The sequence below is a fragment of the Eucyclogobius newberryi genome, unplaced genomic scaffold, assembly GCF_026437365.1.
Source record: "Eucyclogobius newberryi isolate DKJ021-1_F unplaced genomic scaffold, fEucNew1.0.hap1 SCAF_12, whole genome shotgun sequence".
Lineage (NCBI taxonomy): Eukaryota > Metazoa > Chordata > Actinopteri > Gobiiformes > Gobiidae > Eucyclogobius > Eucyclogobius newberryi.
The window spans coordinates 4,964,054-4,979,961 of NW_027315746.1; the positions used below are offsets into that span (position 1 = coordinate 4,964,054).

At 46.4% G+C, this 15,908-nt stretch overlaps 1 protein-coding gene across 1 annotated transcript; it reads right to left on the reverse strand.

Annotated features, from left to right (window-relative positions):
* Nucleotides 1-1,823: 1,823 nt before the first annotated feature.
* On the reverse strand, nt 1,824-15,908 carry LOC140355963 (ATP-sensitive inward rectifier potassium channel 10-like). The gene is made up of 6 exons (XM_072440632.1): nt 15,697-15,908; nt 5,530-5,875; nt 4,652-4,863; nt 4,155-4,286; nt 3,555-3,732; nt 1,824-2,235 (listed from the first exon to the last, which is right to left on the reverse strand). The coding sequence occupies exons 2-6, from the start codon at nt 5,873-5,875 to the stop codon at nt 1,859-1,861; spliced, it is 1,245 nt and encodes a 414-aa protein (XP_072296733.1). The 5' UTR covers nt 15,697-15,908; the 3' UTR covers nt 1,824-1,858.

A 15,908-nucleotide genomic window follows, 5' to 3' on the forward strand; every position in this document is an offset into this window, starting at 1 on the left:
ACCTTCACACAGTCACACCTTCACACAGTCACACCTTCACACGGTCACACGGTCACACGGTCACACCTTCACACGGTCACACGGTCACACCTTCACACCTTCACACAGTCACACCTTCACATGGTCAGACCTTCACACAGTCACACGGTCACACCTTCACACAGTCACACCTTCACACAGTCAGACCTTCACACAGTCACACCTTCACATGGTCAGACCTTCACACCTTCACACAGTCACACCTTCACACGGTCACACCTTCACACGGTCACACCTTCACACAGTCACACGGTCACACCTTCACACAGTCACACCTTCACATGGTCAGACCTTCACACGGTCACACCTTCACACGGTCACACCTTCACACAGTCACACCTTCACACGGTCACACCTTCACACAGTCACACGGTCACACCTTCACACGGTCACACCTTCACACAGTCACACGGTCACACCTTCACACAGTCACACCTTCACATGGTCAGACCTTCACACGGTCACACCTTCACACGGTCACACCTTCACATGGTCAGACCTTCACACCTTCACACAGTCACACCTTCACACAGTCACACCTTCACATGGTCAGACCTTCACACCTTCACACAGTCACACCTTCACACAGTCACACCTTCACACAGTCACACCTTCACACAGTCACACCTTCACACGGTCACACCTTCACACGGTCACACCTTCACACAGTCACACCTTCACACAGTCACACCTTCACACGGTCACACCTTCACACAGTCACACGGTCACACCTTCACACAGTCACACCTTCACACGGTCAGACCTTCACACGGTCACACCTTCACACGGTCACACCTTCACACAGTCACACCTTCACACGGTCACACCTTCACACAGTCACACCTTCACACAGTCACACCTTCACACGGTCACACCTTCACACGGTCACACCTTCACACAGTCACACGGTCACACCTTCACACGGTCACACCTTCACACAGTCACACGGTCACACCTTCACACAGTCACACCTTCACATGGTCAGACCTTCACACGGTCACACCTTCACACGGTCACACCTTCACACAGTCACACCTTCACACGGTCACACCTTCACACAGTCACACCTTCACACAGTCACACCTTCACACAGTCACACGGTCACACCTTCACACCTTCACACAGTCACACCTTCACACGGTCACTCCTTCACACAGTCACACCTTCACACAGTCACACTTTCACACAGTCACACCTTCACACAGTCACACTTTCACACAGTCACACCTTCGGTGACGCCGGTGACGCTGCGGGGCAAAGTTGCAAGACTTTTGAGACGCAAGAAAACGTCTGTCATTTAAAACTGGCAAGACGTTTAATGCCATACTGTGGAACATTCCGGGTTAAGCAGCAGCATCTCCGTGGAGACAAGCCGGAGGGGCCTAAGATGGCTTCAGAATCCAAAGGGGGAAACAGGAAACTATTTGTAGCTAGAGATTTATCGGAAAATGATATCGCAAGATGTGGAAAATGACTGTGTATAATGTACCATATATGATTAAAAATGATTTGAAAAAGAGACGTCTAGTGTGATCGCCCAAACACACTTAGACAACGTGATATTTCTGCTCTCGTGTTCTTCATTTCATGGTCCATTCACATTTCGTGCGACACTTGACCCTCAACCAAGACATTTACAGACACGTTTTGGATCTTTCCTGATGCTTCAAATATTGTCTAAATATCTTTATCAAAACCTACTGAGATCTTCCTTTGTCAGTATCGCACGGCCCTATTGGCTCTTTCACACGTGGAACATTTCTGAATCGCTTCGTGTCAGGTTCATGTCAGTCTTTTCGTCCTTGAACGTGACGGCTCCTCACACATTGCTGATGCGCACGCTGAGGCGGCGCCCACGCTCCTCCCCCTTGTCCTTGAAGCTCGGCTCCAGTCGGATCTTCTCGGGCTCGGTCGCCTCGGAAATCTTCCCGCCTCCGTTGCTCTGGAAACTGCTGGGCCGCTTGAAGATGGGCGTCGTTTTCGTCTTGGCCACTTTGTCGAAGAAGGCGAAATCGGCCACGTACTTGCCGTTGGGGCAGAGGGAGACGACGGGGGGGAACTCGTAGCCCCACAGGATCTCGTCGGGCAGGTAGGACGTGCGAACCTGGCAGGTCGCGGAGGTCGATTCCACTGTGGCGTTCAAGATCACGATCAGCTCGAAATCGCCCAGCTCTGTGTCCGTCCAGCCGCCGCCAGCTGGACAAAGAGAGACACAACAGACAAAGGTGTAGAGCAGGGGTGTCCAAGCGTTTTTCACAGAGGGTCGCATTTTTAACCTTCTATGGAGCAAAGGGCCACAGACAACCCGACAATGTGGAATGTAAAAGTAAATCCTTCAAAATGTTGCATTTCACATTGTTTTGATGCCTCCACACGTTTAATAAGACTCGGAACATTAATAACAGGTTGTTATAACATCAAAATGTTTGAATTGTTCATATTTTTAGAAAGTACTACTTTTTTTGTTTGGACCAGCTTAGCATTTGGCCATTGGGCCGTAGTTTGGACATGCCTGGTGTAGAGGGTCTGCAGTGGGATTAAATCTGTCAGGACCCTTCTCCAGAGGTGAGTCAGGACCCTTCTCCAGAGGTGAGTCAGAACCCTTCTCCAGAGGTGAGTCAGGACCCTTCTCCAGATGTGAGTCAGGACCCTTCTCCAGAGGTGAGTCAGGACCCTTCTCCAGAGGTGAGTCAGAACCCTTCTCCAGAGGTGAGTCAGGACCCTTCTCCAGAGGTGAGTCAGGACCCTTCTCCAGAGGTGAATCAGGACCCTTCTCCAGAGGTGAGTCAGGACCCTTCTCCAGAGGTGAGTCAGGACCCTTCTCCAGAGGTGAGTCAGGACCCTTCTCCAGAGGTGAGTCAGGACCTGGCATAACTTAAGCAGAAGAGCAGACTCAAAGAGCTCAACGATCCCAAACACTTTGAAGCCAACAAAAGCTCCAGAAGTAAATTCCACATTTATTTTTTCTAAAAAAGTCACGATGGATCTACGACACAATTATTTTTAATCCAAAAAACATACTGAAAACCAATACAATTTGAGTTTTGTCTCCCTTTGCAGTTTATAAAGTTTCAACAACATTATACATTAAAGTCTTATTTGTTACCGCTGATTAACCCCTAGAAAGCATTCAAACTTGTACTGACAAGGAATCGCACCCAAACAATCACTAATAAAGCAGCATAAGGCAGAGATGCAGACATTTGTGCTGCTGGTTCTTCTGTGCAGCCACTAATGCAGAGCGAAACCTTGTGTGTAACAGGAAGTCAAAAGAGGAAGACCACCATTTACGCTTCTTGAAACAGAAGTAGAATAACTATCAGCCATCGCAAAGCTCTTAAAACGTGTCCATAGCATGAGAGCCAAACGAAAATCAGATAATGGGTCACTCATTTTGGCCAAAGACGACACTTGAACAAAACCTGGACCAGACCGAGACTAAAACCGGCTCAAACCACGTCAGCATCAGGGCTAAACGGGGATTAGACCAGGACAGAACCAAAGGGCAGGCTCACCCTTGTTGGCCCAGCCTCGGAGCGGGCTGGCGTCGTCGATTATGTGGTAGAATGTGAGGGGCAGGATAAGGAAGGGGCTGTCGCTGGAGGTGTCCACGCTGAAGGGGACGTTCCTCTGGTCCAAACGCACCGTCTCCCCCTCCTTGGTCAGGGAGGTCTGGAGCAGCTTTCCCGTCACCTACAGGACATTTCAGAATCAGATCAAACTGCTAATTGCTGTGGTGTAAGAAATAGTAGAAGCTGCATAAAGTGTTGCCGGGAGCGACCTGTGCAACCCAAGATGGCCGCTGCATCTGAGACTCAAAGCCAGAGACTTGTTCATTTCTGGGTCGTTTTAATAGTATCAACAGCAAAGTCAGAAAAAAATGTGTATTGGCTACGCTAGCAGCCAATAACTGAAAATGTAACCCAGACAACAAAGCTCGTTAGAACCAAGTGTCCCGCTGCCGTGGCGCCCCTTTTGCCGCAACGCGGTCCAATGGCAGGAAATGACATGGGTGAAGCATGAGGAGGTATGAGAGACGTATCGCGGCCTTGGTAACGAGAATGGCAGCGCAGGTCATTTCCAGCAGCGGCAGAGCGGTCAGAAGCCGGCCTCACCTGACAGCCGATGAGCAGACTCTTGCGCATGTTGGCCACTCGGATCATGAGGCAGGGCACGCCGTCGTGAGAGGACACCACCGCGTGCTGGCTGAACTTCACCGTCTCCCCGCGCTTCTTTGGACGCGCAACCTGAGAATGAGCGGCAAGAAAACACTTTGAAATGGTAAACACTTTTAAAAGCAATAGTCCGGAAAACCAAGATCGTTCTGTACAAAGACGCTTGTCCGATAAGTGATTGATCAAAGTCATTCTCGTGTTTGAACTGCTATCGCACAAATCCAAAAGTTTATAACATTTATTATAGTGACTGTAGGTGGCACGGTGGCTGAGCAACTAGCGCTGATGCTTCAAAGCAAGAAGGTCACAGGTTCGACTCCCGGGCCTGCATGTTCTTCGTGTGTCTGCGTCGTGGGTGAGAGTCTCTGCAGGAGTCTTCAAGGAGCTTCAAGAAACACAACAGAAAACAGCGGATGAACTTTGACCCCGCTCCGCACCTTGGCCAGAAAGGTTCCGGTGATGAAGATCTCCATGAGCATGGTGATGACGAGCTGCACGATGAGGAGGATGATGGCGGCGGGACACTCCTCGGTGATGCACCTGAAGCCGTACCCGATGGTGGTCTGCGACTCCAGGGAGAAGAGGAAGGCTCCGGTCAGCGTCTGCATCTGCATCACGCACGGGGTGTGGTTGGACGGGGGTTCGAACTCTGCCAAGACACGGCGGGAACAAGGGCTTAGCGACAGGAAAACTACTGCAATATGAAAACCCGACTTTAACTAGTAATGTTCTGAACCCAATCCACCCTCAGTCTACAACAGCCCCATAAGACCGTGGCACGAATCAAACCAATCACATATCACTCGATGGCTCTGAGATAGAGAGGTGGCCAGAGCTTGATAGACCTTAGCGAGACTGTCAGACTAGTAAACACGTCAGTCATAACTCCTCCCTTTGGGCAGGACTAATCAGAGCTCAGGAGAGTATGAAAACAGTGTCATGGGGTCTTATTCACTTTGTCTCTATTGGACTGCGCATTCCCACAAAGTTTGTAGATCGCAAACCTAACAAACAAAATTCACGTACGCAGCATTTTTGCACTTACTCAGATTTCATAAATAAGACCCCATGACTATAATTTGAAACGTTTTCTTCCACGAACAACTTCTGAACAAATGAGTACATCCACTAAATCGATACATGGAATAAAATACATGGAACAAATTGTGCTAATTTCGCCGCGTAAAAGTTGATGGTTCAGTATTTTGTCCTCGTGAATGTTTTGTGCGATTGTGAGAGAGGTCAGATCTTTTTTCAGACATCCCCAGGGCCACGAGAACATGTGGCCCTAGAGCTATAAACCCAGATGTCTTACCGAGCAGATCGCCGTGCACCAGGGCGACCAGATACCACAGCACCCCGAACACGAACCAGGTCCCGGCGAATGTGGCGGTGAACAGGAAGAACTTGTATCTCCACTGCATATCCACGAAGGTCGTCCACAGGTCCCGCAGGTAGAGGGCGCTGCGGCCGCTCCCGTGCTCGATGCGGATGTTGCTGCGGCCTTCTTTGGACATGACCCGCCTCCTCTTCCGGAGCGCTCCGCTCACGCCCGCGATGGCCGCGCCCAGCAGAGGCTTGAGCACGTCGGTCTGCGTCTGTGAGTGGCACACCTTGTTGGGGGAGGAGCTGCGAGACGAGGAGGGCGTGGACGAAGCCATCTGACCAAGAACATGGGAAAACATGACATTATTTATCGTACATAAATCTTGTTTATATTAGTGTCGTTTCTGGGGCTGAAACTATAATTATTTCAGTGGTCAACTTGTCAAAACGTTTTGTATCACATGGAGGGTCAAATGCAGAGGACAATAATGACTCATCTAAGTATCCAGATATTAATCAATACTAAAAGTATTGAAAACATTATGAACACGTATTGATAGTTAAAAAAGTCATAAATGGGACAGGATTGCACATTTTCTGTAAAGTCGTAGAATGATCTTTATCTTGATCTAGAATAGAAGTATCGAGATCTTTATCTTTATCAGAATAACCACATTCACACAAGGCAGTGGAGCAAACTGTCATTGTGTCTTTAGGCAAGACACTTCACCCACTCTGCCTCGTGTGAATGTGGACTTTTGGATAGACTTTTGGACGGACTTGGACTTTTGGACGGACGTTTGGACTGATGAGACCGGTGACGCTGATGACAGAGTGTGATTCTGGAACTCGATTTCCTGTGACATTTGAACTGATGTAAAACTGTGATAAATATTTACCAAACCAAGTCACAATTATATGGTCTTATAACGTCTTATGCACTTGAACTTTGATGAGGAAACACTATTCATGACCTTTGTGTTCAAAAATAATTCAAAGATGCACAAAACCAGCCTCATCTCCTGCTCTATAGCTCAACATGAGTCAGATCATGAGTAATTCAGAGGTGAAACTGTGTGGAGGTGTAAAAGTCCCCACACCTGCACCTTGTGGCTTTGTGTGGAGTGTTGTGTACGTGTGAGTGTTTCCTTCACACAAATACACAGATGATTTCGTTTTTCTGTTTCCGGAAAACACCAAAAGAGACACACAGCTGCTGCACACGCTTCAGCTTCAGGTTTAGCTTTTGGTTTGTTTGTTTGTTTGTTTGTGTGTTTGTTTGTTTGTTTGTTTGTTTGAAGCTTCAGTTTGCGTTAGTGTTTCTGTTTGAGCCGTTCACTTTATATTGATGCGTTTATTCAAGACAAGGGCCGTTTTTAGTTTTAGATCGGTGGTTCCCAAAGTGAGGGTCGCGAGGCACTCTTGGAATGACTTGGAAATGATCGATGGATGGATGGAATACCAAAATATACCAAATATTGATAAATCGATACGGACTGCGGTATCAAAAAGTGTAAATTCTCATATCTATAATGTCTATAAAACTATGATTTTCAAATAAACGTGTCGTCAACCTTTGAAATATATTGTACACGTGATATAAAATGATCATAATGAGAATTTCTTTGATTAAAATCTGCAAACATTTAACATTTGTAGATCAGTTCAAGCAGAGAAGTTTATAATAAATAAGTTTCAATGCATTTTAATACAAAATACAAAAATCACGTATCAGATCGATATCGCGATACTTGCTTCAGTATTACTTGGTATTGGATCGAAACAAATCACATTCAGACTTAATGTAGACCGAGCGGGACGTTTACTTTGGACTCAACGTGCCTTCATTTTCTTTGGATGTTTTAATGTTCTAAATTTGAAACATTGAAATATTGATAAGTTTGTTTTTATGATGACGCTGTAGTTAAATCCACATTGTTTGCAGTAGCAGAGTATATTTTGTGAAATGAAGCACGATTATTACAGAGGTGGTTTTCCCTTTGGGGTTTAAAGGTCCATAACACGCAAAATCGACTTTTCAGAGCTTTTAACCTTCTTACATTGCTGTTTGTGCTTCATATATGTACCCAGAGTGTTTTTTTGATTGATTCCCGCAGTGTTTAGCTATATTACAGACTATCTCTTTTCTTCGAATCTCCAAACTGACGGGCGGTGGGGCAAGACCGCGTCACCATCCCCCCTCTCAACATCCCTCCCCCCCTCCCCTCTCGCCTCCCGCCTGTCGCCCCCCGTCCCCTTCACCCCGGCTCCGCGCTGCTGTCTCCCTACAAGCCCATTCCGGAGTTTTTCTGCTTCGATTTACGACGAAACTCGTCCCTAAAATTTGTCATTTTGCCCCATAAAATTTCAACTAAGGCTACAACGATTAATCGATTAACCGAGCGTCGACAGTAATGAAAGAATCATCATATTTTGATCATCATAATAGTTGTATGGACTTAACAGTCTCTAAAACACGTGTGAAAAGACCGTTTAAACACTAGGACAGCGACATTATCAAATCAAAATGTCCAAAAATGTCAATAACACACTTTATCCGTGAATGTTCTCCATCTAGAATCCTCCAGTCACTATATTTGAACCTTTATTTGGTCGATAATGTATTTTTTTTTTTTTTTTTTAAAGAATCATAATTTGACACATCGACAGCTACATTACGCTCCACAATCGCGCCTTTTTGACTGAAATACGCCACCATTTCCCTCAATAGAACGTAACTCGTGTCAACAGAAACTTTAAGCCCCTTTTTTTGTTTCGTGCGGACAACAATCACAGAGATATGAACCATAAAACTGACTGAAACATCGGTTTAAAAGGCAAACACTCGGACCTGTGTCTCTGTTTGTCGTCCCTTTAGTTTTAAAAACGACTTTCTTTAAATCGTAACGGTTAGACACTCCTTAGTCGAGTCACCAGATTTAAAGAGGGTGAAGAAGAGGAGACAAGGAACAAGCCGGACCGACGAAGAGGAGACAAGGAACAAGCCGGACCGAAGAAGAGGAGACAAGGAACAAGCCGGACCGAAGAAGAGGAGACAAGGAACAAGTCGGACCGAAGAAGAGGAGATAAGGAACAAGCCGGACCGAAGAAGAGGAGACAAGGAACAAGCCCGACCGACGAAGAGGAGACAAGGAACAAGTCGGACCGACGAAGAGGAGACAAGGAACAAGCCGGACCGACGAAGAGGAGACAAGGAACAAGTCGGACCGAAGAAGAGGAGATAAGGAACAAGCCGGACCGAAGAAGAGGAGACAAGGAACAAGCCCGACCGACGAAGAGGAGACAAGGAACAAGTCGGACCGACGAAGAGGAGACAAGGAACAAGCCGGACCGACGAAGAGGAGACAAGGAACAAGCCGGACCGAAGAAGAGGAGACAAGGAACAAGCCTGACCGAAGAAGAGGAGATAAGGAACAAGCCGGACCGAAGAAGAGGAGACAAGGAACAAGCCGGACCGAGGAAGAGGAGACAAGGAACAAGCCCGACCGACGAAGAGGAGACAAGGAACAAGTCGGACCGACGAAGAGGAGACAAGGAACAAGTCGGACCGACGAAGAGGAGACAAGGAACAAGCCAGACCGAAGAAGAGGAGACAAGGAACAAGCCCGACCGAAGAAGAGGAGATAAGGAACAAGCCGGACCGAAGAAGAGGAGACAAGGAACAAGCCGGACCGAGGAAGAGGAGACAAGGAACAAGCCGGACCGACGAAGAGGAGACAAGGAACAAGTCGGACCGAAGAAGAGGAGATAAGGAACAAGCCGGACCGAAGAAGAGGAGACAAGGAACAAGCCCGACCGACGAAGAGGAGACAAGGAACAAGTCGGACCGACGAAGAGGAGACAAGGAACAAGCCAGACCGAAGAAGAGGAGACAAGGAACAAGCCCGACCGAAGAAGAGGAGATAAGGAACAAGCCGGACCGAAGAAGAGGAGACAAGGAACAAGCCGGACCGAGGAAGAGGAGACAAGGAACAAGTCGGACCGACGAAGAGGAGACAAGGAACAAGTCGGACCGAAGAAGAGGAGATAAGGAACAAGCCGGACCGAAGAAGAGGAGACAAGGAACAAGCCCGACCGACGAAGAGGAGACAAGGAACAAGCCGGACCGACGAAGAGGAGACAAGGAACAAGTCGGACCGAAGAAGAGGAGACAAGGAACAAGCCGGACCGAAGAAGAGGAGACAAGGAACAAGCCCGACCGAAGAAGAGGATATTAGGAACAAGCCGGACCGAAGAAGAGGAGACAAGGAACAAGCCGGACCGAGGAAGAGGAGACAAGGAACAAGCCGGACCGAAGAAGAGGAGACAAGGAACAAGTCGGACCGAAGAAGAGGAGACAAGGAACAAGACGGACCGAAGAAGAGGAGACAAGGAACAAGTCGGACCGAAGAAGAGGAGACAAGGAACAAGCCGGACCGAGGAAGAGGAGACAAGGAACAAGTCGGACCGAAGAAGAGGAGACAAGGAACAAGCCGGACCGAAGAAGAGGAGACAAGGAACAAGCCCGACCGAAGAAGAGGAGATTAGGAACAAGCCGGACCGAAGAAGAGGAGACAAGGAACAAGCCGGACCGAGGAAGAGGAGACAAGGAACAAGTCGGACCGACGAAGAGGAGACAAGGAAAGGAACAAGTCGGACCGAAGAAGAGGAGACAAGGAACAAGTCGGACCGACGAAGAGGAGACAAGGAAAGGAACAAGTCGGACCGAAGAAGAGGCCGAGATGTTCCCGATCCTGAGTCCTGATTGTGGCGCCTGAATGAAGCCAAAGAGCACATTTATCCGAGTGGATTTAAATAAAGACGCTCTGGACAAAGAGTGACCTCTCGCTGGGGGAAACCAGAGACAGTTCACAGGGTTTTCAGAGGAGAACCTGGCTCCTGGGACCCGAGTCCTGAGAGAAGTGGACCGGTCAGAGTCTGAAAGTTCTCTAAGGCTGAAACGAGTGACCGATCGACTGATAACTATATCAGTCAACGGCTCCAACACGCAGTAAAAAGATGTTTAATAATGTCGGTGTAACAGTATATTTTAGGGAAATCGGGTCACACGATATATACTCAAATATATACAAATAAATTCATTGCGGGACATCACACCAGGGACACTCATACAGGAAGTGACATCACACCAGGGACACTCATCAGGGACACTCATACAGGAAGTGACATCACACCAGGGACACTCATACAGGAAGTGACATCATACCAGGGACACTCATACAGGAAGTGACATCACACCAGGGACACTCATACAGGAAGTGACATCACACCAGGGACACTCATCAGGGACACTCATACAGGAAGTGACATCACACCAGGGACACTCATACAGGAAGTGACATCATACCAGGGACACTCATACAGGAAGTGACATCACACCAGGGACACTCATACAGGAAGTGACATCACACCAGGGACACTCATACAGGAAGTGACATCACACTAGGGACACTCATACAGGAAGTGACATCGCAGCAGGGACACTCATACAGGAAGTGACATCACACCAGGGACACTCATACAGGAAGTGACATCACACCAGGGACACTCATACAGGAAGTGACATCACACCAGGGACACTCATACAGGAAGTGACATCACACCAGGGACACTCATACAGGAAGTGACATCACACCAGGGACACTCATACAGGAAGTGACATCGCACCAGGGACACTCATACAGGAAGTGACATCACACCAGGGACACTCATACAGGAAGTGACATCGCAGCAGGGACACTCATACAGGAAGTGACATCACAACAGGGACACTCATACAGGAAGTGACATCGCACCAGGGACACTCATACAGGAAGTGACATCGCAGCAGGGACACTCATACAGGAAGTGACATCACACCAGGGACACTCATACAGGAAGTGACATCACACCAGGGACACTCATACAGGAAGTGACATCACACCAGGGACACTCATACAGGAAGTGACATCACACTAGGAACACTCATACAGGAAGTGACATCACACCAGGGACACTCATACAGGAAGTGACATCACACCAGGGACACTTATACAGGAAGTGACATCGCAGCAGAGACACTCATACAGGAAGTGACATCACACCAGGGACACTCATACAGGAAGTGACATCACACCAAGAACACTCATACAGGAAGTGACATCACACCAGGGACACTCATACAGGAAGTGACATCACACCAGGAACACTCATACAGGAAGTGACATCACACCAGGGACACTCATACAGGAAGTGACATCACACCAGGAACACTCATACAGGAAGTGACATCACACCAGGGACACTCATTCCAGTCAAAGTTTATGCAGAATTTACAAAAAGATTTTCACTCTCTAAACATGAACTCAACAAAATAAAGTCGCTCTCTTATATTTTTATTTGTCGTATCAAACAATTGTGACATCGGATGAGTTTTGGCCAGTGTTTTCTGGGTAATTTCCTAGTGCGACGTTATCAATTACAAACAGGAAGTGGAATTATAAACCTAAAAAACGTGCTGTAAGATTTTTATAATTTTCAGAAAAATTCAAAATATATTTAACTTAACTGTATTTGAATTCATCAAGTGGTCCGACCTGCAGGGGGCGCTTTACTGTATTCTAGGGGACAACAATAGTTTCCCCAAACACTTTTTTACTCTTACTCTAACTCCAAATGTTCAGCACGAGTCGAGCGGACGGCGAATGACAGGAAAGACAACCTGGCGACGCCGCAGGGTGAAAAAAAGACGAGTTTGGTGGCTTATATATCGAGTCACTAAGAGAACGCGGAAAGAATTGGCAAGAATTTGAGTCCAAAAAAGTCTGTGTTTTGGGATCGTTCGACTGTTAAAATAAAGCACTACAAGTTATTTTCAACATTCCGCGCAACTTAAAGACTGTGTATCTGGGACAGTAAACTCCTGCAACTGAAACGACAGATGGATACTTCTGGAACTTTGCTTATGGAACATGATTCTGGCAGCAGGAAAAAAGCTGTGGAAATGAAAGACACAGACACTGGACCAAATAATAATGGAAAATGTGGAAATTGAAAATGGGCGTATTCGACGGGCGTTGGGCGAAATGGGAGGAGTCAGAACGTCGCATGTTTAAATGGTCTTCTGCCAGTTTGTTTGTTCGTTTGTTCTCTCTCTCTGCGTCATGTTCTTTGGAAAGTGGAAAAACGTAAAGCCCGAGCGATGTGCGTGAGCCGTCTGACCCGCCGCATGTGCGAGACGTGTTTGACGAGCGTGACGTTGCGTAACCTCGGCTTTAATTGCGGCAGAACACGGATTACGCAAGCACAAGCCACAATGACACGATTGACGGAGCTGCTCTTTGAACTCGGGCAGAGGCTCCTCTCGACCTTCTGCCTGGACCTCTCTGGAGATGGCCATGTTCCACCAGGAGGGGGCGGTGTGGGGGCGGAGCATGAGGCAGAGGCGGAGCTGAAGAAGAGTGGGCGGCGTTACCTGGAGATGGTTCAACACTGAGTCCTCCGTGCTCAAAGTCCAGCTGAAGACGAGACCCGCTGTCGTTTTGTATTAGGAGACGTTTGATTTAAAGCGCCCCCTGCAGGTCGGACCACTCACCGAACGAAAGCGCAGTTAAGATGAATATATTTAGCTTAAAAATATTTTGCTAAAAAATTATAAAAATGTTTTCACAGAATTGCACATTTTAGGTTTATAATTCCACTTCCTGTTTGTAATTGATGACATCACAGTTGGAAATTACCCAGCAAACACTGGGACAAAACTCAACTAATGTCACAATTTTTTCATTTGACAAATATAAATATATTAGAGCGACTTTATTTTGTTGAATTCATGTTTAGAGCATCAAAAAAGTTTCTTTGTGTGAATAAATTCTGCATAAACTTTGACTGGAATGAGCGTCCCTGGTGTGATGTCACTTCCTGTATGAGTGTCCCTGGTGTGATGTCACTTCCTGTATGAGTGTCCCTGGTGTGATGTCACTTCCTGTATGAGTGTCCCTAGTGTGATGTCACTTCCTGTATGAGTGTCCCTGGTGTGATGTCACTTCCTGTATGAGTGTCCCTGGTGTGATATCACTTCCTGTATGAGTGTCCCTGGTGTGATGTCCCTTCCTGTATGAGTGTCCCTGGTGTGATGTCACTTCCTGTATGAGTGTCCCTGGTGTGATGTCACTTCCTGTATGAGTGTCCCTGGTGTGATGTCACTTCCTGTATTAGTGTCCCTGGTGTGATGTCACTTCCTGTCATTTCTTTCAGATTCTTTCAACGTTTTCTCCACAAATACCTGCTCGATCGGTGTGAAACTATAATGTATATGTACGACAGGTATAAACACACCAAATAAAGTCAAAAATTTAAAATCGTACAAACCAGGTACAAAGTCATGAGCACTTTAAATTTAGAAACAGAAAAAAAAATCACTGCCAAATAAGTAAACTAATCACTTTAAGTTTCAGGAGTTTTGTTCTTTGCTCTTATGTATTTCCACAGGATCAGTAAATATTTTAGAAGTTCAGAAATGTCCATGATGCACAAATACACATACATGAAGCAGTATTTGTGACGTTTTTGGCCTTTAAACCGTCTTTTATAGGATCTTAGGGAGACGAATCAGTCCCAAACGTCACCTTTTCCTCAGTCTTCATCACAGTCACAAACTCAATCCACAAACTTCCACTGCACGAGACTGTTTACATCCTCTCTCCACCTCTCTCTCCTCTTTTCTCTCCTCTCTCTCTCCTCTTTTCTCTTCCCTTCTCACACAGGAATGCTTTGTCACTGCACAGATAAAAGGAACAAAAGACACATTCACAAACTCACTCGCGGCCGGGCGAATGGGCCGCTCGGATATAAAGTTATGGCAGATACAGTTCGGACGAGAGCGTGTCGCCGGCCGAACGAGCCGCGAGGAAAACAAGGCCTCGCGAACAAAGGAAGGGCCTCGTTAATATTCCGGAGCGAAGGGGCCAAACTTTCTGCTTCGGTCCAAGTTCAGGCTCCAAGACTCTGTGGGTGACGGGATATTTGTGGAGAAAGAATAATCCGATGTTTGTTGGGGAAATAAACGGACAAAAGATGAAACGGGCTGTTCATCGTTACATAATTGTACAAAACACGTCAGAAAGACTTTAGAGTGAAATAAAACGTGAATCAAGAAGCAAAGGATCATGGTCTTGAACAGAGTTATTCTAATGTAGATGTGGAAAACATAAAAACATTGATATATTGTAAAAGTCTGTGAAACTTTTGATCACAAACATGTTTTGTAGTGGCCAAAATGTTAAACACGGGTGAGTTCGGGACATGGTGAGGAGCGTGTGAAAGTTTCTGTAGAAATATGTGAGAAATATAAAATACGACTGTAAAGTTAGAAGGCAGTAACAGGATACAAAGTACAGGTTTATTGTAGTCAGATTATACTTTAAAATGTAACAATTAGATGACAGTTATAACCAAATTGTCCCGTACATATCGTAGCTTCTCTTCTTTCAGATGAAATTACAGGGCAAATTAATGGTTGAATAAGAGGTTTAATTAGTGGAAGGATTTAAAGTACTCATCTGATACAAATACTAATTATAATAACTCATCTGATAAAAATTAAATTAATTATAAAATTACTTTTCGAAGAAAAAATCAGATAATAATCATAATAATCATAATACACATGTCATCAGTGCTCCATGTTGTAATTATCATGAGTTAATCTCATGAACTTTGATCTAATTACAGAGTTTACAGGAAGAAGAGCTGTAGTTTAATGTCTTTAATGTTTAATCGTGCCAAAAAGAGTGATGCAAAACATTTTAATTGTAATTTTTACCAAATATTTGAACAAAAAGTTGAATAACCGGCAATTTTTTACATTTAATTTATAACGTCTGTTTTCACACCTCCAGATTATGACACCTGATATAGACCTGGTTTAGTCCCAGTCCTGGTTAGGCCTGGTTTAGTCCCAGTCCTGGTTAGACCTGGTTTAGTTCTTGTCTTCTCTTTGGATGCGTTCACACTTGCACATTCTCCATTTCAAAAGTGGGACTAAACCAGGACTAAACGTGAAACTAAACCTGGACCAGTTTGGGGCCACATAAGGCTGTGTGAGTCAGTGTGAATGCCTCAGACCCTTTGGCTGAAGTCCGGGTCAAAGTCTTACCTTTCCTCGTGTTTGGCGGCTTCGATGCGTTTGACCCGTGCAGAACGTGACGCTCTCTCTCAGTCTTGGGGCCACATCACTCTGACTCTGCTTCTCTGATCCTCCAGAACTGGACCCAAACCGGACCTGGCCCTGGACCTGAGCTCGGTCGGGCTCCCTGACAGAAGCAGCTCTGAGTGGAGGAGGGAGGGGGCGCCCGCTGTCCCGTGCCC

Excerpts from the sequence above, each read along its gene's own strand:
- LOC140355963 (XM_072440632.1), bottom strand. The coding sequence starts at position 5,875 with ATGGCTTCGTCCACGCCCTCCTCGTCTCGCAGCTCCTCCCCCAACAAG. Across the intron at positions 4,864-5,529 it reads GGTGCACGGCGATCTGCTCG|AGTTCGAACCCCCGTCCAAC; the intron begins GTAAGACATCTG and ends GTGTCTTGGCAG. Across the intron at positions 2,236-3,554 it reads CCGAGGCTGGGCCAACAAGG|CTGGCGGCGGCTGGACGGAC; the intron begins GTGAGCCTGCCC and ends CTCTTTGTCCAG.